This window comes from Bombina bombina, chromosome 3, assembly GCF_027579735.1.
Source record: "Bombina bombina isolate aBomBom1 chromosome 3, aBomBom1.pri, whole genome shotgun sequence".
Classification (NCBI taxonomy): Eukaryota; Metazoa; Chordata; class Amphibia; order Anura; family Bombinatoridae; genus Bombina; species Bombina bombina.
Genome location: NC_069501.1, coordinates 221,180,714 through 221,204,029, shown reverse-complemented (window position 1 = coordinate 221,204,029; position 23,316 = coordinate 221,180,714). Strand labels below are relative to the sequence as shown.

The following is a 23,316-nucleotide window of genomic DNA, read 5'->3' as shown; positions in this document are numbered from 1 at the left end:
CTAAATCTCTTCCTGTGCACTAAAAGCTGACCCTGATACAATTAAAGAGAGAGTACCATAATTAAGTGCTCAAAAGTAGCCAAAACTTTGTGTTAAATGGTGTATGTGACTATGTCCCCATATCCCCATGTGCATGGTCATGCTAATAGCCTTTGAGCTATGAAGGTGCATGGTACTTAACTGTCAGCACCTTCATCTACCATGCTTACCTTCACTAGAGACTGCTTCCTGTATATCCAGCCCAATCCGAGGCAGTGCAGGTACAGTGCCAAGCATCTGGTAAAGTTTTTAACAAGGAGCAGCACACTGTAGACCAGGAGATTGGTGGGCATGTACATATTTTACCTGGGAGGCCGATGGCATCTCCGCATGGAGAGAAGATAATCACTGCCTGGCTGAACTCCTGTCTACCCCTCTGTGTTCAAATCTGTTCGAGAACCCATGTCAAACAACGTGAAGATTAGCTCTTCAAAATTAACCTCAATTAATTCCTGACAAGGTTTGCAATCTCTTTTCCAAGTACAAAAAAAAAAATGTAATGTTTACTGATCTGGTTCATGATTCATTGGTAAGGGCATTTTTGTTACTTGGTAAGATAAGGGTAACATTGCTTAAGAAAGTATTTTAAACGTTGAACCTAAAGGAAGTTGCCTCTAAGCACAAAAAAAAAATTATCACGGTTTCTGACCAAACTGGGACTATTACTTGCAAATTAGACCAGAGTTTCTGTTCCTTATCTAGCAGGCAAGAATTTCTTTACTTTTCCTGTAGTGTATGTGTAGTAAAACAGCATTGCAATATACATTTGTCATTTATTTTGCCCCCTTTTCATGTAATTTAGCTTTGATTTCTAATTCTAAGGGTTCTAAACACACTGTAAACTTCTAGTGCACGTGGTGAGATTTTAAAAACATTTCATTGTATTATTCGTACAAGATTTACATTGACATTCTTTGTTTATAATGTATTACTTAAAATTTGGTGTTGACTTAGCTTTTGATTGTTTGTTATATCTTGAAAGGGTTTTAATTAGCTTGTTATATTTTCTAAATTAGTTAAAGGGATGCAAAACCTAAAAATTTTCCTTTCATGATTCTTTTTGAGCATACAATTTTAATTTTCCCATTTGCTTCTATTATCTAATTTTAGGATTGTGTTACATTATTAAGTGTAGAAAACACCATTGTTCATAGATAGCAACTGAGAAACATGTTTATAGATACTTTTTTTATCAGTATGTAAAATATATGAAAACAAGCATGTTATTTATTTAATGTAAGGATTGTTGGCTCATTTAGCCTTTTGCTTTTTATGGTATTTATTTACAGGTTGCATTTTTGTCTTACTAGGAGCTAAATGAAAACCAGAGTACCCCAAAGAAAGAGAAGCAAGAATGGCTTTCCAAACAGAAGGAAAATTTCCAGCATTACCAGGCTGAAGAAGAAGCCAATCTTCTACGGCGTCAAAGGCAATACCTAGAGTTAGAATGCCGCCGCTTCAAGAGACGGATGCTGCTTGGTAGACACAATCTTGAGCAGGACCTGGTCAGAGAGGTATATTGGACTACAGATTTTAACAAAGCCATTAACATATACTCAATTCCTTTATATAATTGTGACTATGTACGTTATAGATAGCAATGGAATTGGTAATGTATTTTTGAGTTAGAGGTTCTTTTTTTAACATTTATGCTTACTTGATGGTAGGAGCTAAATAAAAGGCAAACACAGAAGGACCTGGAGCATGCAATGCTTCTCCGCCAGCATGAGTCCATGCAGGAGTTAGAGTTCCGCCATCTCAACACCATACAAAGAATGCGTTGTGAGTTAATAAAGCTGCAACACCAAACAGAGCTCACAAACCAGCTGGAATATAACAAGAGACGGGAGCGGGAATTAAGACGCAAGCATGTGATGGAGGTCCGGCAGCAGCCAAAGAGTCTCAAGGTACTAGAAATATATTATCCGTCATAATGAAATAGAAGAAAGGTGTCTGTAAAAATGGTACAATAGGTTTTCTCTGCATTTTATTGGCTATACAAAACATCGGTAGAATAAAAAGCATGTCTGAAGAATGAAAATAATAAAAAGTACACATTAGTAATACGTTTAGGTTAAGGATATATTTTATTAACTAATGTATCTGTAAAGCAGTAGCCTCCCATCCCCATTTATTGTAACTTAATCAAATCTTCTCACAGCTTATAAAGTTCACAAAATATGTACTTTCTTACATTTTTCTCAAGTCCTTCTATACTATAAACTAAAACCCTGATCTTTATTCTAGCAATGTTTTCAGTTTTCTTTTTCTAAATGATTGCAGCTGTGTACAGGGATAGAAAGGTCAAAATTGAAATGTGCACTGGTGTATTTCAATTTTAAATAGAAACATTATTGCAATATACTTCCATTAGGAAAAAGGTATTCATGTTTTTTACGGCATACCCACATATACTGTGAGGACTTGTGCACCAGTATTTAAAATGTGAGAGCTGGTGGTGGTGTGTATTGTGTCTGTGAAGACTTAAATTTGTATCATACAAGCCACTGCTCACTCTCTGAAAAGGCAAGGTGTTGTAATACTTGGACACAGGCCCTCACAGCGTATGTGCATATGCCACTGAAAAACAGTAATAACGTTTACTAGAAGCATGGAATGGAAGTATGTTACACAAATGCTTCTATTTAAAATTGAAATGAACCCATGCACATTTCAATTTTAATCTTTCTATTCCTTAAACAATCTCACTAGTAAATGACTAATAACAGGTTGATTTACAAGCCTTCTAAATTGGATTATTTGACAACTTCAGACTTGAGGTAGAGTGAGGTGGGGGGGGGGGGGTCAGTTATTGTAACAATTGTTCTTGGTGTTCTGTAACAGTTCAGTATACCAAACATTTTATGTAAAATTATGCACTGCACTCTCATGAATGGAATAACTCAAGGACATTAATTTGAATCGCTGTCATTTTATATGTTACAAACAAAACGCCTATTTAGTTTAAAACTAGCATGCATGTTGCATACCTTGATATTCGTGCGCACAGGCTTTTAGGTACAACACCAACAATTCTCTTTATAAAGAAGGACATGACTTCACAAGCCTGCCAAGAAAAAAGTAGGTTTATTTGGCACAGGAACATCTACTACAAAAAAAATAAAACCAATTGAAACCATTTAATTTAAACTTATTACATAACCCTTACACAGCTCTATAGAGAACATTGTTTCAGGAGTTCCCTTTGTGAATTAGGAGCAACCTTTCGTTTGCACATTTCCTTTGCTGAGATGTTTTTCTTTGGTTTGGTATTTACACAGACTGCAGGAGGTGGCACACAGAAACAGTGGGGATTTTGTTTTCAAACACCTGCATGTTTCTCTTCTCTGATTCTCCTTCCCTGCTAATGCTTTTCTTCTTACAGTTTTATAGAAATACTCAGGATCAAAACAGGTTTTTCAAAGGCCTGTGCTCTGTTAATGTTGATTAATTGCAATTTCTTTACAATGCCTGCTGACAGTACTCCGTCCTCAGGTGCTATTATTTATTGATGGTTGCATAATATTAGTACTTTAAATCTTAACTTTTTTTTGTTTGTTTAAGGCCGTGTTTCCATTAATGTTGTAAATTCTGGAAAATGGTGCTAAAAACATTTATCTCCATTAACGTCTATGGAGATTTTTTATGTTACCACAAGTTTCCAAAGTTTACCACCTCAATTGAAACTAGGCACAGGATGTAATAACCCAGTTTGATTCTATTTATACAGCCAACTTTTTATTATATGCATTTCAATGTACAATATTACAAAATTTCACCATCACCAGTAAGCTCACATGATGAAAAGAACACATGACTTCTCACTTAGACCCAAATGATCAAAGTGGTGATATAGTCAAAAGGAATTTTCAAAACGTGATATATTTTTAAAACATGTTCTATATTAACATTAACATTTTTGTTACAGTTTGGTCATAATATGATGAGTATAACACGTTCAGAGTCATGAGAACTTATATCAGCAGTAAATAAATAAAACTATAACGTTGCGGCTGATATTAATATCACAAACACAACATACCAAAAGCAAAATACACAATTTTCTCTTGTTAGGTGTATCCAGTCCATGGATCATCCATTACTTGTGGGATATTCTCCTTCCCAACAGGAAGTTGCAAGAGGATCACCCACAGCAGAGCTGCTATATAGCTCCTCCCCTAACTGCCATATCCAGTCATTCTCTTGCAAGCTCTCAACATAGCTGGAGGTAGTAAGAGGAAAGTGGTAAAATATAGTTAGTTTTTTCTTCAATCAAAAGTTTATTGTTTTTAAATGGTACCGGAGTGTACTATTTTATCTCAGGCAGCATTTAGAAGAAGAATCTGCCTGCGTTTTTCTATGATCTTAGCAGAAGTAACTAAGATCCACTGCTATTCTCACATATGTCTGAGGAGTGAGGTAACTTCAGAGGGAGAATGGCGTGCAGGGTATCCTGCAATAAGGTATGTGCAGTTAAGTTTTTCTAGGGATGGAATTTGCTAGAAAATGCTGCTGATACCGGATTAATGTAAGTTAAAGCCTAAATACAGTGATTTAATAGCGACTAGTATCAGGCTTGCTATCAGAGGTATATACTCTGATTAATGTGCAATATAAAATGGGCCTAGTTTTTTCCACATGGCTGGCTTTATTTTTGCCTAGAAACAGTTTCCTGAGGCTTTCCACTGTTATAGTATAAAAGTTACAGTTGGTGCAGTTAAAATTAGAAACTGTGACATTCAGCTTCCCTCAGCAGTCCCCTGCATGCTATAGGACATCTCTGAAGGGCTCAAAAGGCTTCAAAAGTAGGAGCTGTGGCAGTTGTTATGACTGTTTAAAAAACATATTTTTCGTTTTGTTAATCTGTTTTTTGTATTAAGGGGTTAATCATCCATTTGCAAGTGGGTGCAATGCTCTGCTAACTTGTTACATACACTGTAAAAATTTTGTTAGTTTAACTGCCTTTTTTCACTGTTATTTCAAATTTTGGCAAAATTTGTTTCTCTTAAAGGCACAGTAACGTTTTTTTATATTGCTTGTTAACTTGATTTAAAGTGTTTTCCAAGCTTGCTAGTCTCATTGCTAGTCTGTATAAACATGTCTGACATAGAGGAAACTCCTTGTTCATTATGTTTAAAAGCCATGGTGGAACCCCATAGGAGAATGTGTACTAAATGTATTGATTTCACTTTAAACAATAAAGATCAGCTGTTATCTTTAAAAGAATTATCACCAGAGGATTCTGACGAGGGGGAAGTTATGCCGACTAACTCTCCCCACGTGTCTGACCCTTTGACTCACGATCAAGGGACTCACGCTAAAATGGCGCCAAGTACATCAAAGACGCCCATAGCGATTACTTTGCAGGACATGGCGGCAATCATGGATAATACCCTGTCAGCGGTATTAGCCAGACTGCCTGAATTCAGAGGAAAGCGCGATAGCTCTGGGGTTAGACGTAATACAGAGCGCGCAGATGTTTTAAGGCCCATGTCTGATACTGCGTCACAATATGCAGAAGCTGAGGAAGAGCTTCAGTCTCTGGGTGACGTCTCTGACTCGGGGAAACCTGATTCAGATATGTCTACTTTTAAATTTTAAGCTTGAGAACCTCCGGGTGTTGCTTGGAGAGGTTTTAGCTGCTCTAAATGACTGTGACACAATTGCAGTGCCAGAGAAATTATGTAGACTGGATAAATACTACGCGGTGCCGGTGTGTACTGACGTTTTTCCAATACCTAAAAGGTTTACAGAAATTATTACTAAGGAGTGGGACAGACCCGATGTGCCGTTTTCCCCCCCTCCTATTTTTAGAAAAATGTTTCCAATAGACTCCACCACACGGGACTTATGGCAGATGGTCCCTAAGGTGGAGGGAGCAGATTCTACTTTAGCAAAGCGTACCACTATCCCTGTCGAGGACAGTTGTGCTTTTTCAGATCCAATGGATAAAAAATTAGGTTACCTTAAGAAAATGTTTATTCAACAAGGTTTTATCCTGCAGCCCCTTGCATGCATTGCTCCTGTCACTGCTGCTGCGGCGTTCTGGTTTGAGTCTCTGGAAGAGGCCTTTCAGACAGCTACTCCATTGACTGAAATACTTGACAAGCTTAGAACACTTAAGCTAGCTAATTCTTTTGTTTCTGATGCCATTGTTCATTTGACTAAACTAACGGCTAAGAATTCTGGATTCGCCATCCAGGCGCGTAGGGCGCTATGGCTTAAATCTTGGTCAGCTGACGTGACTTCAAAGTCTACATTACTTAACATTCCCTTCAAGGGGCAGACCCTATTTGGGCCTGGTTTGAAGGAAATTATTGCTGACATTATTGGAGGTAAGGGTCATACCCTTCCTCAGGACAGGGCCAAATCAAGGGCCAAACAGTCTAATTTTCGTGCCTTTCGAAAACTTCAAGGCAGGTGCAGCATCAACTTCCTCTGATACAAAACAAGAGGGAAATTTTGCGCAATCCAAGCCGGCCTGGAAATCTAACCAGGCCTGGAGCAAAGGCAAGCAGGCCAGAAAGCCTGCTGCTGCCTCTAAGACAGCATGAAGGAACGGCCCACTATCCAGCAACGGATCTAGTAGGGGGCAGACTTTCTCTCTTCGCCCAGGCGTGGGCAAGAGATGATATCTCAGGGATATCTTCTGGACTTCAAAGCTTCCCCCCCACAAGGGAGATTTCACCTTTCGAGATTATCTGTAAGCCAGATAAAGAAAGAGGCATTCTTACGCTGTGTGCAAGACCTCCTAATAATGGGAGTGATCCATCCAGTTCCACAGATGGAACAAGGACAGGGATTTTATTCAAATCTGTTTGTGGTTCCCAAAAAAGAGGGAACCTTCAGACCAATTTTGGATCTAAAGATCTTAAACAAATTCCTCAGAGTTCCATCGTTCAAAATGGAAACTATTCGGACAATCCTACCTATGATCCAGGAGGGTCAGTACATGACCACAGTGGATTTGAAGGATGCTTACCTTCACATACCGATTCACAAAGATCATCATCGGTTCCTAAGGTTTGCCTTTCTAGACAGGCATTACCAGTTTGTGGCTTTTCCCTTCGGGTTCGCTACAGCCCCAAGAATTTTTACAAAGGTTCTGGGGTCTCTTCTGGCGGTCCTAAGACCACGGGGCATAGCAGTGGCCCCTTATCTAGACGACATCCTGATACAGGCGTCAAACTTCCAAATTGCCAAATCTCATACGGATATAGTTTTGGCATTTCTGAGGTCGCATGGGTGGAAAGTGAACGAGGGAAAGAGTTCTCTATCACCCCTCACAAGGGTTTCCTTCCTAGGAACTCTGATAGATTCTGTAGAAATGAAAATTTACCTGACGGAGTCCAGGTTATCAAAGCTTCTAAATTCCTGCCGTGTTCTTCACTACATTCCGCGCCCTTCGGTGCCTCAGTGCATGGAAGTGATCGGCTTAATGGTAGCGGCGATGGACATAGTGCCATTTGCGCGCCTACATCTCAGACCGCTGCAATTATGCATGCTCAGTCAGTGGAATGGGGATTACACAGATTTGTCCCCTCTGCTAAATATGGATCAAGAGACCAGAGATTCTCTTCTCTGGTGGCTATCTCGGGTCCATCTGTCCAAAGATATGACCTTTCGCAGGCCAGATTGGACAATTGTAACAACAGATGCCAGCCTTCTAGGTTGGGGTGCAGTCTGGAATTCCCTGAAGGCTCAGGAGGAGATACTCCTCCCAATAAATATTCTGGAGTTAAAGGGACACTGTACCCAAAAATTTTCTTTCATGATTCAGATTGAGCGTGAAATTTTAAGCAACTTTCTAATTTACTCCTATTATCAAATTTTCTTCATTCTCTTGGTATCTTTATTTGAAATGCAAGAATGTAAGTTTAGATGCCGGCCCATTTTTGGTGAACAACCTGGGTTGTCCTTGCTGATTGGTGGATAAATTCATCCACCAATAAAAAAGTGCTGTCCAGAGTACTGAAACCAAAAAAAAAGCTTAGATGCCTTCTTTTTCAAATAATGATAGCAAGAAAACAAAGAAAAATTGATAATAGGAGTAAATTAGAAAGTTGCTTAAAATTGCATGCTCTATCTGAATCACGAAATAATTTTTTTGGGTACAGTGTCCCTTTAAGAGCAATATTCAATGCTCTTCTAGCTTGGCCTCAGTTAGCAACCCTGAGGTTCATCAGATTTCAGTCGGACAACATCACGACTGTGGCTTACATCAACCATCAAGGGGGGACCAGGAGCTCCCTAGCGATGTTAGAAGTCTCCAAGATAATTCGCTGGGCAGAGACTCACTCTTGCCATCTATCAGTGATCCATATCCCAGGTGTAGAGAACTGGGAGGCGGATTTTCTAAGTCGTCAGACTTTTCATCCGGGGGAGTGGGAACTCCATCCGGAGGTGTTTGCTCAATTGGTTCATCGTTTGGGGCACACCAGAATTGGATCTCATGGCGTCTCGCCAGAACGCCAAGCTTCCTTGTTACGGATCCAGGTCCAGGGACCCAGAAGCGATGCTGATAGATGCTCTAGCAGCACCGTGGTTCTTCAACCTGGCTTATGTGTTTCCTCTGCTCCCTCGACTGATTGCCAAAATCAAACAGGAGAGAGCATCGGTGATCTTGATCGCGCCTGAGTGGCCACGCAGGACCTGGTATGCAGACCTGGTGGACATGTCATCCTTTCCACCTTGGCCTCTGCCTCTGAGACAAGACCTTCTACTACAAGGTCCTTTCAATCATCCAAATCTAATTTCTCTGAGACTGACTGCCTGGAGATTGAACGCTTGATTTTATCAAGACGTGGCTTCTCCGAGTCAGTCATTGATACCTTAATACAGGCACGAAAGCCTGTAACCAGGAAAATCTACCATAAGATATGGCGCAAATATCTTCATTGGTGTGAATCCAAGAATTACTCATGGAGTAAGGTTAGGATTCCTAGGATATTGTCCTTTCTCCAAGAGGGTTTGGATAAAGGATTATCAGCTAGTTCTTTAAAGGGACAGATTTCTGCTCTGTCTATCCTTTTGCACAAGCGTCTGGTAGAGGTTCCAGACGTCCAGGCATTTTGTCAGGCTTTGGTTAGAATTAACCCTGTGTTTAAACCTGTTGCTCCTCCATGGAGCTTAAACTTGGTTCTTAAGGTTCTTCAAGGAGTTCCGTTTGAACCCCTTCATTCCATTGGTATCAAACTTTTATCTTGGAAAGTTCTGTTTTTGATGGCTATTTCCTTGGCTCGTAGAGTCTCTGAGTTATCAGCTTTACAATGTGATTCTCCTTATCTGATTTTCCATACAGATAAAGTAGTTCTGCGTACAAAACCTGGGTTTTTACCTAAGGTAGTTTCCAACAAGAATATCAATCAAGAGATTGTTGTTCCATCATTGTGTCCTAATCCTTCTTCAAAGAAGGAACGTCTTTTACATAATTTGGACGTAGTCCGTGCTTTAAAGTTTTACTTACAAGCGACTAAAGATTTTCGTCAAACATCTTCCCTGTTTGTTGTTTACTCTGGACAGAGGAGAGGTCAAAAGGCTTCGGCAACCTCTCTTTCTTTTTGGCTTCGGAGCGTAATACGCTTAGCCTATGAGACTGCTGGACAGCAGCCCCCTGAAAGGATTACAGCTCATTCTACTAGAGCTGTGGCTTCCACCTGGGCCTTTAAAAATGAGGCTTCTGTTGAACAGATTTGCAAAGCGGCGACTTGGTCTTCGCTTCATACCTTTTCAAAATTTTACAAATTTGATACTTTTGCTTCTTCGGAGGCTATTTTTGGGAGAAAGGTTCTACAGGCAGTGGTCCCTTCCGTTTAAGTACCTGCCTTGTCCCTCCCTTCATCCGTGTACTTTAGCTTGGTATTGGTATCCCACAAGTAATGGATGATCCGTGGACTGGATACACCTAACAAGAGAAAACATAATTTATGCTTACCTGATAAATGTATTTCTCTTGTGGTGTATCCAGTCCACGGCCCGCCCTGTCCTTTTAAGGCAGGTCTAAATTTTAAACTACAGTCACCACTGCACCCTATGGTTTCTCCTTTCTCGGCTAGTTTCGGTCAAATGACTGGATATGGCATTTAGGGGAGGAGCTATATAGCAGCTCTGCTGTGGGTGATCCTCTTGCAACTTCCTGTTGGGAAGGAGAATATCCCACAAGTAATGGATGATCCGTGGACTGGATACACCACAAGAGAAATAAATTTATCAGGTAAGCATAAATTATGTTTTTCAAATCAAAACAAGACTTAAAATACATATTAAAGCATTATATAGTAAAATACATATAAATAAAACATTGTATATGCATATATAATTTACCCATACACCCACAACTCCTATAGGATTAATAGGTGGGGTTTTTTTGTTTGTTCTTTATTAGGAATAGTTTAGTCAAACTTAAACTTTAATGATTCAGATAGAGCATGCAATTTTAAGTAACTTTCAAATTTACTCCTATTATCAATTTCCATCTTAATGGGAGGAGAGTCCACTGCTTCATTCATTACGTTTGGGAAATAAGAACATGGCCACCAGGAGGAGGCAAAGACACCCCAGCCAAAGGCTTAAATACCTCCCCCACTCCCCTCATCCCCCTGAGTCCTGAGATGCAGGGAGTGTTGTCTCTGCGAAACCATCCCGACTTATGTTATCAGATCCTGGGCAATCACCATTGACGTGTTTCGCTGCCTGCCTTTATTCACTCAAGTCCATGTCAGGAGCAATGCTACTAACCTGTCACACTTGAAGGGCTGTTTTCTTATTCCATGGCATAGATTCCGGTAAGATTGTTTCATTTATACACATATGATAACGCAAGAAGACAGGGTCACAGTGTGTCTTCTTTTATCTGTATAGAATCAATGGTTAATATCCCTGGAAAGGGGGTTAATGAACAGGGGGGGATTTATGCATAATATCTTTATTGTGTTAATGCTACGTCATGTGTGAGATGAGGCTCTAGCAATGTGTGAGCAGTCAGTTGAATATTGGTGCAGCCTTTTTTGGCGCGTTTTCTCTATAGTGCAGGAGCGATCCTGCATGGTACTCCATGTGACCGAGTGTGGCCTCTTCAACTTCCTCTTTCCTGATCGGCATTTGCGGGAGACGTAACAGTTTCTCTGTGGTCCGGGTCATAGGAGGTGGTGAGTGCCCCGGCCATTGGTGTATAAAGGTGCCATTTAGTCTATCACAGTCTGTATTAAAGGCGCAAGCTATGGAGGACTCTGATATGTTAGAGGTTACTCCCTCTTTAATTAAATATAATACCTGTGTTTATTGTGAGGAGGTACAGGTTGATGCACCTGCTCAACTGTGTTCCACATGCTTTGATAAGATTGCAATATCTAAAAAGAATAAGATATTTAGTACTACTGAGCCGTCCTGCGAGGTGTGTTCCCAACATTCATCTCCGATTACACATGTAGCTTCCCAAGGCCCTACTAATTTTCCCGAGGGAGGGGCCTTGTGGCTGCCAGATTTCACTGCCCACTCGCAAGAGGCGGTTTCTGCGGCTTTCCATGTCCTACCACGCCCTGCAAAGCGCAATCGAAGTGAATGACATAGCCTTCTGTCCCAGGGTTCATCTACTCCGTTAGATGTCTCTGAGAGATTATCCGATGAGGAGGACCCCTCCGACTTGTTGGAGGGCGCTCTCTATGGGACGGAATCAGCGTTTTCTAGACCTCTGGCTACGGAGGAGCCAGATTTTAAGTTTAAGATGGAGCATTTGCGCTTTTTACTGAAAGAAGTGATTGCTACATTGGAGGTTCCGGAACCGAAACTTCCAGAAAAACCTTCGATCCCTAAGCTAGATAGGGTTTACGAGGACAGGGTGGTGCCTCAGACCTTCCCAGTTCCTGTGAAGATGGCTACAATTATTAAGAATGAGTGGGAGAAACTGGGCTCGTCCTTTTCTCCCTCTACCTCTTTTAAAAAGCTGTTGCCCTTTCCGTACTCTCAGCTTGAGCTATGGGGGGCTATTCCGAAGGTGGATGGAGCTATCTCCACACTCGCTAAGCGTACGACTATTCCCCTCAAAGATAATTCATCGTTCAAAGAGCCCATGGATAAAAAGTTAGTATCCATGTTGAGAAAGATGTTCCAATTCACAGGGTTTGTTTTCCAACGGCAGCGGTGATTGCTGCGGTGGCTGGAGCGGCTACCTATTGGTGTGATGCACTGTTAGCTATGGTAGAGGTGGAGACTCCCCTTGAGGAGATACAGGAAAAGATTAAGGCCTTAAGGGTCGCAAATTCTTTTATCTGTGATGCAAATATGCAGGTTATTCACCTGAATGCTAAGACATCAGGTTTCTCTGTTCTTGCCCGTAGGGCTCTGTGGTTAAAGTCGTGGTCGGCTGACATGACTTCTAAGTCTAGATTACTATCCCTTCCTTTTCAGGGGAAAGTTCTTTTTGGTCCAGGCCTGGACTCTATCATATCCACGGTCACGGGAGACAAGGGTGCTTTCCTCCCGCAGGATAAGAAGAATAAGCCTAAGGGCTCTGCTTTTCGTCCCTTTCTTTCGGACAAGTCTCAATGCCAGCAGCCTGCTGCGAAGACCGAGCAGTCCAAGGGATCTTGGAAGCCAGCTCAATCTTGGAACAAGTCCAAGCGGAGCAAGAAGCCCGTCGAGACAGTCGACATGAAGGGGCGGCCCCCGATCAGTCGCTGGATCGCGTAGGGGGCAGACTATCTCTGTTCGTAGAGGTTTGGATGAGAGAGGTACATTATCCTTGAAGAGATACGCGTTTCTAGACTGCGTGAGGGATCTCTCATCTCTCGGAGTAATTGTTCCAGTACCTCTAGCAGGAAGGGGTTTAGGGTACTATTCAAACATTTTTGTGGTCCCAAAGAAGGAGGGCACGTTCCACCCAATTCTGGACTTAAAGTGCCTAAACAAGTCAGTCCCATCGTTCAAAATGGAGACTATCAGATCGATTCTGCCCCTAGTTCAAGAGGGGCAATTTATGGCGACAATAGACTTGAAGGATGCCTACCTTCACGTGCCAATTCACAAGGACCACGTTAAGTTCCTAAGATTTGCGTTTCTGGACCAACACTTCCAGTTTGTGGCTCTACCGTTCGGTCTGGCAACTGCCCCAATGGTCTTTACGAAGGTTCTGGGGGGCACTGCTTGCGCTAGCGAGAGCCAGAGGTATTGCGGTGGCTCCTTATCTGGACGATATCTTGGTCCAGGCTCCGTCCTGCAGTGTCGCGGAGGACCACTCAAGGGCTCTTCTTCTTCTCCTTCAATCCCATGGTTGGAAGATAAACGAAGGAAAGAGTTCTCTGGCTCCCAGCAACAGGGTGGAGTTCCTGGGTACGATAATAGATTCCATATCGATGAAGATATTCTTGACAGATCAGAGACGTTCCAAGATTGCGTTCAGCTGTCTTGCCCTTCAGACCTTCTCAAGGCCATCTGTGGCCAGGTGTATGGAGGTGATTGGGCTCATGGTAGTCAGCATAGATGTCATTCCATTCGCCAGGTTCCATCTCAGACCTCTTCAATTATGCATGTTGCGACAATGAAACGGCGATCACTCAGATCTATCCCAACAGATCTCTCTGGACAACCGAGTGAGGGAATCCCTCTCTTGGTGGATCTGTCCGGGACAGCTGGCCCAGGGGACATCCTCCTTGAGGCCATCCTGGGAGATTGTGACCACGGACGCAAGGTCTATCAGGATGGGGAGCTGCTTTGGGTGCCAGAAGGGCACAGGGCAGGTGGACTTGAGAGGAGTCGACTCTACCAATGAATATTCTGGAACTTCAAGCGATATTCAACGCTCTTTAGGGTTTGGCCCCACCTGGGGTCACCCTGATTCATCAGATTCCAGTCGGACAACATTACCTCGGTGGCTTACATAAACCATCAGGGGGGAACAAAAAGCTCCCTAGCCATGAGGGAAGTATCTCGGATTCTGGAATGGGTAGAGACTCCCAATTGTTCGCTCTCAGCAATCCACATTCCGGGTGTGGACAACTGGGAAGCGGACTTTCTCAGCAGACAATCATTTCATCCTGGGGAATGGTCTCTCCATCCCGAGGTGTTTGCGAATATCTGCAACAGATGGGGGACACTGGAGATAGACCTCGTGGCGTCCAGACTCAACTTGAAGCTACCCAGATTCGGGTCGCAGTCCAGAGACCCACAGGCAGAGCTGATAGATGCCTTAGCAGTGCCTTGTGAGTTCAAACTAATTTATATTTTTACAACGTTGCCCGCATCAAACAGGAGCAAGCTTCGACCATTCTGATTGCTCCGTTGTGGCTGTGGAGGACTTAGTTTGCGGATCTGGTGGGGATGTCATCATCTCCTCCATGGAGGTTGCCCTGTCGCAGAGATCTGCTGGTTCAATGTCTCTTTCTACACCAAAATCTCGATCCTCTGAGGCTGACAGCGTGGAGATTGAACGCCTAGTCTTGGCCAAGAGAGGTTTTTCTGAGAGAGTAATTAATACTCTCATCCAGGCGAGGAAGCCGGTCACTCGTCGCATCTATCATAAGGTGTTGATGACCTACTTATCCTGGTGTGAGGAACATGGATATCCCTGACACAAGGTTAGGGTATCCAGGATTATGACATTTCTCCAGGGTGGTCTGGATAAGGGTCTTGTCGTTTGTTCCTTAAAGGGACAGATTTTGGCGTTATCGGTGCTGTTACACAAGAAGCTAGCGGAGCTTCCCGAAATTCTGCTCCTCCTTGGAGCTTAAACTTGGTTCTTAACGTTTTGCAGAGGGCTCCGTTTGAGCCTATGCATGCACTTGACATTAACCCCCTAATGAGCGAGGACGTGCAGGGTACGTCCTCTAAAAAAAGACAGTTAACGCCTGAGGACATACCCTGTATGTCCTCGGTCTGGAAAGCAGCTGGAAGCGACCCTGCTCGCTTCCAGCCGCTTTCCGGTTATTGCAGTGATGCCTCGATATCGAGGCATCCTGCAATAACCCTGCATGGCCATCCGATGCAGAGATAGCCACTCTGTGGCCCTCTCTGCACCGGACATCGATGGCCGGTATCATTGGTGGGTGGGAGGCGGGAGGGCGGCCATCGATGGGCCGTATGATGTGCAGGGGGCGGGATCTGGGACGCGCAAGTGCACAGGGGGGGCGGCGGCGGGCGCGTGGGCGGCAGCGGGTGGGAACCGCTAAACTACAGAAAAAAAGGATAATATAAGTGGGAGAAAGGGGTTAAAAACAATCTAAGGGATCTGGGAGGGGTGGGGGATTGGTCTTGGGGGGGGGAACTACACTACAGAAAAGGGGAAACCATTTTTAAAAAAAAGCACAATTTTTTTCTAAACTGGGTACTGGCAGACAGCTGCCGCTGTTTGGTGGGGGATCAGTGAGGTTGGGGGCTAAGGGGGGATCCTACACCGCAGCATATGTAAATATGCTATAAAAAAACAAATATACCTTTTATTTTAGTACTGGCAGACTGGCGGGGACAATTGTGGGGTGGGGGAGGGAAGAGAGCTGTTTGGGAGGGATCAGGGGGTCTGATGTTTCAGGTGGGAGGCTGATCTCTACACTAAAGCTAAAATTAACCCTGCAAGCTCCCTACAAGCTACCTAATTAACCCCTTCACTGCTAGCCATAATACACGTGTGATGCGCAGCGGCATTTAGCGGCCTTCTAATTACCAAAAAGCAACGCCAAAGCCATATATGTCTGCTATTTCTGAACAAAGGGGATCCCAGAGAAGCATTTACAACCATTTGTGCCATAATTGCACAAGCAGTTTGTAAATAATTTCAGTGAGAAACCTAAAATTTGTGAAAAAGGGAACGATTTTTTTTTATTTGATCGCATTTGGAGGTGAAATGGTGGCATAAAATATACCAAAATGGGCTTAGATCAATAATTTGGGTTGTCTACTACACTACACTAAAGCTAAAATTAAACCTACAAGCTCCCTAATTAACCCCTTCACTGCTGGGCATAATACACGTGTGGTGCGCAGCGGCATTAAGCAGCCTTCTAATTACCAAAAATCAACGCCAAAGCCAATTATATCTGCTATTTCTGAACAAAGGGGATCCCAGAGAAGCATTTACAACCATTTGTGCCATAATTGCACAAGCTGTTTGTAAATGATTTCAGTGAGAAACCTAAAATTGTGAAAAATTTAAGGGTTTTTTTTTTTTTTTTATCGCATTTGGCGGTAAAATGGTGGCATGAAATATACCAAAATGGGCCTAGATCAATACTTTGGAATGTCTTCTAAAAAAAAATATATACATGTCAGTGTTCCAATGGAAATAGCAAAGTGCTACTTTCTGGATCTACACATTACAAACACTTGCCCCTTTAGGAATGAATAAGGAAATAGACTGGCAAGTAACGTTATGAATAATTTTATAAATGCTCTTAGATACAAGGATCTGGATAGGTTGTTGAAAGTAAGGTGATAATGTACAGGTATTTTTTCTGAAATATATGTTCTTTGTATTATAACCATCTTATCTATTGATGTTTTAACAATGTATATATCTATATTGTGTCTTACATGTCACTATAGAAGTTTAGGATGAAGTATCTTTATCCACTAGAGGGAGTTTGAGAATTATACTTTGTATTGTATGTGAAAGTGTTAACTATAAGGGTACACACCTACACAGGTATTTGTAACTCCTCCCCTTATATATATTTAAGCAGTGTGTTTAGTTACTTCTGTATACAACATGATTAAGGTCAGTTGATGACCGAAACGTCATTGTCTTTTTGAATTTTTCTTCATTAAAAGCAGTAAAAATCTTTAAATTGTGGTGCTGCTGCTCCTTTCTCCTAGATGTGCTAATTTCATATGCAAATATTTACATTGATTTAATTTTGAGACATCGAGGATTTTAATTTCAGTTTTTTATCTCCCCCCATAATTTTAATGAATTTTATATATATATATATATATATATACAGTATATAAATAATTTCTTTTTCCAAGGAGCTTATTTCTAGTAGGTGTGGTGCTAAGGGCACAATGGTACTGAATGTGCTGCTTTTTTGTTTGTTTAGCCTTGCAAACTTTATGTAGGAACATAACATTTGGTTGTGTTAAATAGTGATATAAAATACAGAATTATCTACCAAATAGATTGTTTGAGTGATCTAATATAGGGAGCAAGCCCCTGTTATTTTTTTTTTGGCCAGTCTGCCTGTGTTGTCTTTTTGTTTATTGTAACCCAGTATAGCTCTTCCAAATCTGTTGATACATTCCAGATAATAAGGTTGTTATTAATAATAATAATAATGATATACCACATTCTTAATGCACATAGAGATATAGCTATATATTTATGTATGTAAATTTATTTCAGCAATAAATCCCTGCATTGCAAAAAATCTACTTACAAAATAAATGTTTTAAAAGCATTTAAAGCTGTTCTTGTTGGGTTTTTAATTCAGTAGCATGCCCCTTAAAAAGTCTTGTGTGGTACCATTTAGAGGCAGATATAAATGAGCTTCTGTTCTTATTAGGTAATCAACGTGCAGCATGTTGCAGGGGGCAGTAAACTTTCAGAATTAAATCACTGAAAGGGCAGTCAAAATAAATTATGAATTATATAGCAAAGTTTTTCTTTTCTTTTTTTGTTTGATTTTATGTATTTATTTTTTATTCTGCATGATTAAAGATTTTGACAATATTTAGTGTTAAGTCCCTTAACTTTTGATGCATATGTGCAGGTATACCCAAAATATTTATATTGTTTAGGCAGATCTCCAAATTGTTTGACTACTATAATTTCCTACAACCAGTAATGATATGGCCTCAACAAAAAATGCATTAATATGTTTACTCATATATATGGTATATTTTGCATCAGGATTGTTACCTTAAATAGAAAATATGGGTTTTGTATCAGAAAATGTTGACTCAACACAGTGGCATAAATTGAATTGCAGTTAAAGATACAGTAGATCACACTACCTTTACAAACCTGTAGATACTAACTCCCTAATATCTGTGCAACTTTGGTATAGTAAAACTTGGAATGCAAAAAAAATGTTAGCATAACAATTAACTTTCTTCTCACCTTTTTAGTTTAAATATATTAATTACTTATATATTATAATTTAATTAGCTTACAATCCTCATATGTTTCATACTTTATGCAAAATAATATTAACATATGTTAATTAATATGACATCTACATAAAATAAACATAACAATTATAATAATTTAATTGATACATAAATCTATCCTTTATTCACAGTCTAAAGAGTTACAGATAAAGAAGCAGTTCCAGGATACATGCAAGATACAAACCCGACAGTATAAAGCTCTGAGAAATCACCTCTTGGAAACCACACCAAAGAATGAACACAAAGCAGTGTTGAAACGACTAAAGGAGGAACAGACACGCAAATTGGCAATTTTAGCAGAACAATATGACCATAGCATTAATGAGATGCTATCAACACAAGCGGTATGTTTCTTAATGACTTTATGGATTTATTTATTTTCATTTTAAAACTGTGTAGAGTGAATACATAAGGACAACTATGTGTCTTCCATAAATAATTTAGCTTATCTAATCACTTGTATGACATGGAAATAAGTGATCTAGAGTAAACGGCCAATATTAAATCTTAATAGACACAGCACACATCTACATGCTGACAGTTACATATTTTATGACATCATATTGATTAGGAAATAAGACTGAACAAGATCTGCAGCTGTATGATGCGCAGGCTACATTCATGTTAAAACGTTATTAAACAGTAATCATTTTTTCTGGAAGTATTTTGTCGATTGCATCATATTTAAAAATTTAACTAGAATACAAAAAAGAGAGATTTCTCTTGTAAGGTGTATCCAGTCCACGGATTCATCCATTACTTGTGGGATATTCTCCTTCCCAACAGGAAGCTGCAAGAGGATCACCCACAGCAGAGCTGTCTATATAGCTCCTCCCCTAACTGCCACCTCCCAGTCATTCTCTTGCAGCTCTCGACAAGGAAAGTAGCTAGAGAGATGTGGTGAATTAATGTAGTTTATCTTCAATCAAAAGTTTATTATTTTCAAATGGTACCGGAGTTGTACTATTGGCTTCATGCAGAAAGGTGAAGAAGAGTCTGCCTGAAGTTTTTTGATGATCTTAGCAGTTTGTAACTAAGGTCCACTGCTGTTCTCACACATAACTGAAGAGATGGGTAACTTCAGCTGGGGGAATAGCGTGCAGGGTTTCCTGCTCTGAGGTATGTGCAGTTTTAAATTTTTCTAGAGAGATGATAAGCTAGAAAATGCTGACAGTACCTGATTTATTTAAGGTAAGCCTGATTACAGTGATTTAATAACGACTGGTATCATGCTTGCTGTAAAGAGTAATACTTTTGTTATTTACTCTCATTACTTAATAGATATAACGTTTGCTTGATGTATATAAACGTTTACTACAAATGGTGATAAAACTTTATTCTGGGGCCCAGTTTTTCCACATGGCTGACTAGATTTATCCTAGGGATAGTTTTTTAAGGCCCTCTCACTGTGAGTACAGGTTGGGAGGGGCCTATTTTCGCGCCTTAATTGCGCAGTAGTTTTTGCAGCTTGAGACATCCAGCTTCCCTGAAGGAGTCCACTGACATATTGGACCCCTCTACCCGGTTTTTGTGCCTTCCAAAGTCGTTGTATGGGCAGGTAGGAGCCACAGTAGAGCTGTGGCAGTTGGTTGTGACTGTTTGAAAACGGCTAGATCATTTTTTTGATCCGGTTTTGAATCTAAGGGGTTAATCATCCATTTGCAAGTGGGTGCAATGCTTTTTCAGTCTATTATACACACTGTAAAAATTTCGTAGAACTTCCTGCTTTTTTCACTGTTTTGCAGTTTATGTGATTGTTTTTTTTCTCTTAAAGGCACAGTACTGTTTTTATTTTTTGCTTGTTCACAGTTATTAAAGTGTTTTCCAAGCTTGCTGGTCTCATTACTAGTCTTTTTAAACATGTCTGACATAGAGGAAACTCATTGTTCATTATGTTTAGAAGCCATTGTGGAACCCCCTCTTAGAATGTGTACCAAATGCACTGATTTTACTATAGATTACAAAGACCATATTCTTGCTTTAAAAAATTTATCACCAGAAGAAATGGACAAGGGGGAAGTTATGCCGTCTAACTCTCCCCACGTGTTGGAACCTATTACTCCCGCTCAGGGGACGCCAAGTACATCTAGCGCGCCCATTGCATATACCTTACAAGACATGGCGGCAGTTATGAGTCATACCCTTACAGAGGTATTATCTAAACTGCCAGGATTACAAGGAAAGCGAGACAGCTCTGGGACTAGAATAAATACAGAGCTCTCTGACGCTTTAGTGGCTTTGTCTGATACACCCTCACAATGTACTGAAGCCGAAGCAGGGGAGCTTCAATCTGTGGGTGATTTTTCTGATTCAGGGAAGATACTTCAACCTGATTCTGATATGTCTACATTTAAATTTAAGCTTGAACACCTCCGCATATTGCTCAGGGAGGTCTTAGCATCTCTGGACGACTGTGACGCTATTGTAGTCCCAGAAAAATTATGTAGATTGGATAAATACTATGCAGTACCTACTTACACTGATGTTTTGCCAATCCCTAAGAGGTTTTCTGAAATTATTACTAAGGAATGGGATAGACCAGGTGTACCCTTCTCTCCCCCTCCTGTTTTTAAAAAGATGTTTCCTATAGACTCCGCTACACGGGACTTGTGGCAGACGGTCCCTAAGGTGGAGGGAGCAGTTTCTACTCTAGCCAAGCGTACCACTATCCCTGTCGAAAAGAAAATTTTTATTCAACAAGGTTTTATTCTCCAGCCTCTTGCATGCATTGCCCCAGTCACTGCTGCTGCAGCTTTCTGATTTGAGGCTCTACGGGTTGAAACCCTGTTGGAAGATATTATTGACAAGCTTAAGGCCCTTAAGCTAGCCAATTCATTTGTTTCTGACGCCGTTGTTCATTTAACCAAGCTAACGGCTAAAAATTCAGGTTTTGCTATTCAGGCGCGTAGGGCGCTATGGCTTAAATCCTGGTCAGCTGACGTAACTTCAAAGTCTAAACTTCTCAACATTCCCTTCAACGGACAGACCCTATTCGAGTCTGGACTGAAGGAGATAATTTCTGACATCACTGGAGGAAAAGGTCACGCCCTTCCTCAAGACATGTCCAACAAATTAAGGACCAAACAGTCTAGTTTTCGGCCTTTTCGAAACTTCAAGAGTGGTGCAGCTTCAACTTCCTCTAACACAAAACAAGAGGGAACTTTTGCCCAGTCTAAGCCGGTCTGGAGACCTAACCAGGCTTGGAACAAGGGGAAACCTCTAAGACAGCATGAAGGAGCAGCCCCCGATCCGGAAACGGATCTAGTAGGGGGCAGACTCTCTCTCTTCGCCCAGGCTTGGGCAAGAGATGTCCAGGATCCCTGGGCATTGGAAATAGGGCTTCTATTCAAATCTGTTTGTAGTTCCCAAGAAAGAGGGAACATTCAGACCAATCTTAGATCTCAAGATCTTAAACAAATTTCTCAGAGTACCATCCTTCAAGATGGAGACTATTCGAACCATCCTTCCTATGATCCAGGAGGGTCAATATATGACTACTGTAGACTTAAAGGATGCTTATCTTCACATCCCGATACACAAAGATCATCATCGTTTTCTCAGGTTTGCCTTTCTAGACAGGCACTACCAGTTTGTGGCTCTTCCCTTCGGGTTGGCCACGGCACCAAGAATCTTTACAAAGGTTCTAGGGTCCCTCCTAGCGGTCCTAAGGCCGCGGGGTATAGCAGTAGCCCCTTACTTAAACGCCATTCTGATACAGATCAAATCGCCAGGTCCCATATGGACATTGTTCTGGCATTTCTGAGGTCCCATGGGTGGAAGGTGAATGAAGAAAAGAGTTCTCTATCACCTCTAACAAAAGTTTCATTCCTAGGGACTCTGATTGATTCGGTAGAAATGAAGATTTACCTAACGAAGGCCAGATTGTCAAAACTTCTAGACTCTTGCCGTGTTCTTTATTCCACTTCTCGTCCTTCAGTGGCTCAGTGTATGGAAGTAATCGGTTTAATGGTAGCGGCAATGGAGATAGTACCGTTTGCCCGCTTACATCTCAGACCGCTGCAACTTTGCATGCTCAGTCAGTGGAATGGGGATTACACAGATTTGTCCCCCTCTACTAAATCTGGATCAAGAAACCAGGGATTCTCTTCTCTGGTGGCTATGTCAGGTCCATCTGTCCAAGGGGATGAGCTTCCGTAGGCCAGATTGGACTATAGTAACGACAGATGCCAGTCTTCTGGGTTGGGGTGCAGTCTGGAACTCCCTGAAGGCTCAGGGCTTGTGGACTCAGGAGGAGGCACTCCTTCCGATAAACATTCTGGAACTAAGAGCGATTTTCAATGCTCTACAGGCGTGGCCTCAGCTAGCTGGGGTCAGGTTCATCAGATTTCAGTCGGACAATATCACGACTGTAGCCTACATCAACCATCAGGGGGGAACAAGGAGTTCCCTAGCAATGTTGGAGGTTTCAAAGATAATTCTAGGGGCAGAGGTTCACTCTTGCCATCTATCTGCTATCCATATCCCAGGAGTCGAGAACTGGGAGGCGGATTTTCTAAGTCGACAGACTTTTCATCCGGGAGAGTGGGAACTCCATCCGGAGGTATTTGCTCAGTTGATTCAACTTTGGGGCAAACCAGAACTGGATCTCATGGCGTCTCGCCAGAACGCCAAGCTTCCTTGTTACGGGACCAGGTCCAGGGACCCCAAGGCAACGCTGATAGATGCTCTAGCAGCGCCTTGGTCCTTCAACCTGGCTTATGTGTTTCCACCGTTTCCTCTGCTCCCTCGTCTGACTGCCAAGATCAGACAGGAGAGAGCTTCGGTGATTTTGATAGCACCTGTGTGGCCACGCAGGACTTGGTATGCAGACCTGGTGGACATGTCATCCGGTCCACCATGGACTCTGCCGCTGAGGCAGGACCTTCTACTTCAGGGTCCTTTCAACCATCCAAACCTAATTTCTCTGCGTCTGACTGCTTGGAGATTGAACGCTTGATTTTATCAAAGCGTGGTTTCTCTGAATCGGTCATTGATACCTTAATTCAGGCTCGAAAGCCGGTTACCAGGAAAATCTATCATAAGATATGGTGTAAATATCTTCATTGGTGTGAATCCAAGGGTTATTCATGGAGTAAGGTGAGGATTCCTAGAAGGATTGGAGAAGGGATTGTCGGCTAGTTCCTTAAAGGGACAGATTTCTGCTCTGTCTATTCTTTTGCACAA

At 41.6% G+C, this 23,316-nt stretch overlaps 1 protein-coding gene across 2 annotated transcripts in view; it reads left to right on the top strand.

Annotated features, from left to right (window-relative positions):
* Positions 1 to 23,316, top strand: part of TAOK1 (TAO kinase 1) — a 613,695-nt gene that overhangs the window by 518,441 nt on the left and 71,938 nt on the right. For both annotated transcript variants that reach the window (XM_053706161.1, XM_053706162.1), the window contains exons 17-19: positions 1,350 to 1,553; positions 1,707 to 1,946; positions 18,264 to 18,476. In XM_053706161.1, coding sequence (XP_053562136.1) covers positions 1,350 to 1,553; positions 1,707 to 1,946; positions 18,264 to 18,476 — 657 coding nt within the window. The remainder of the gene's footprint in view (positions 1 to 1,349; positions 1,554 to 1,706; positions 1,947 to 18,263; positions 18,477 to 23,316) is intronic.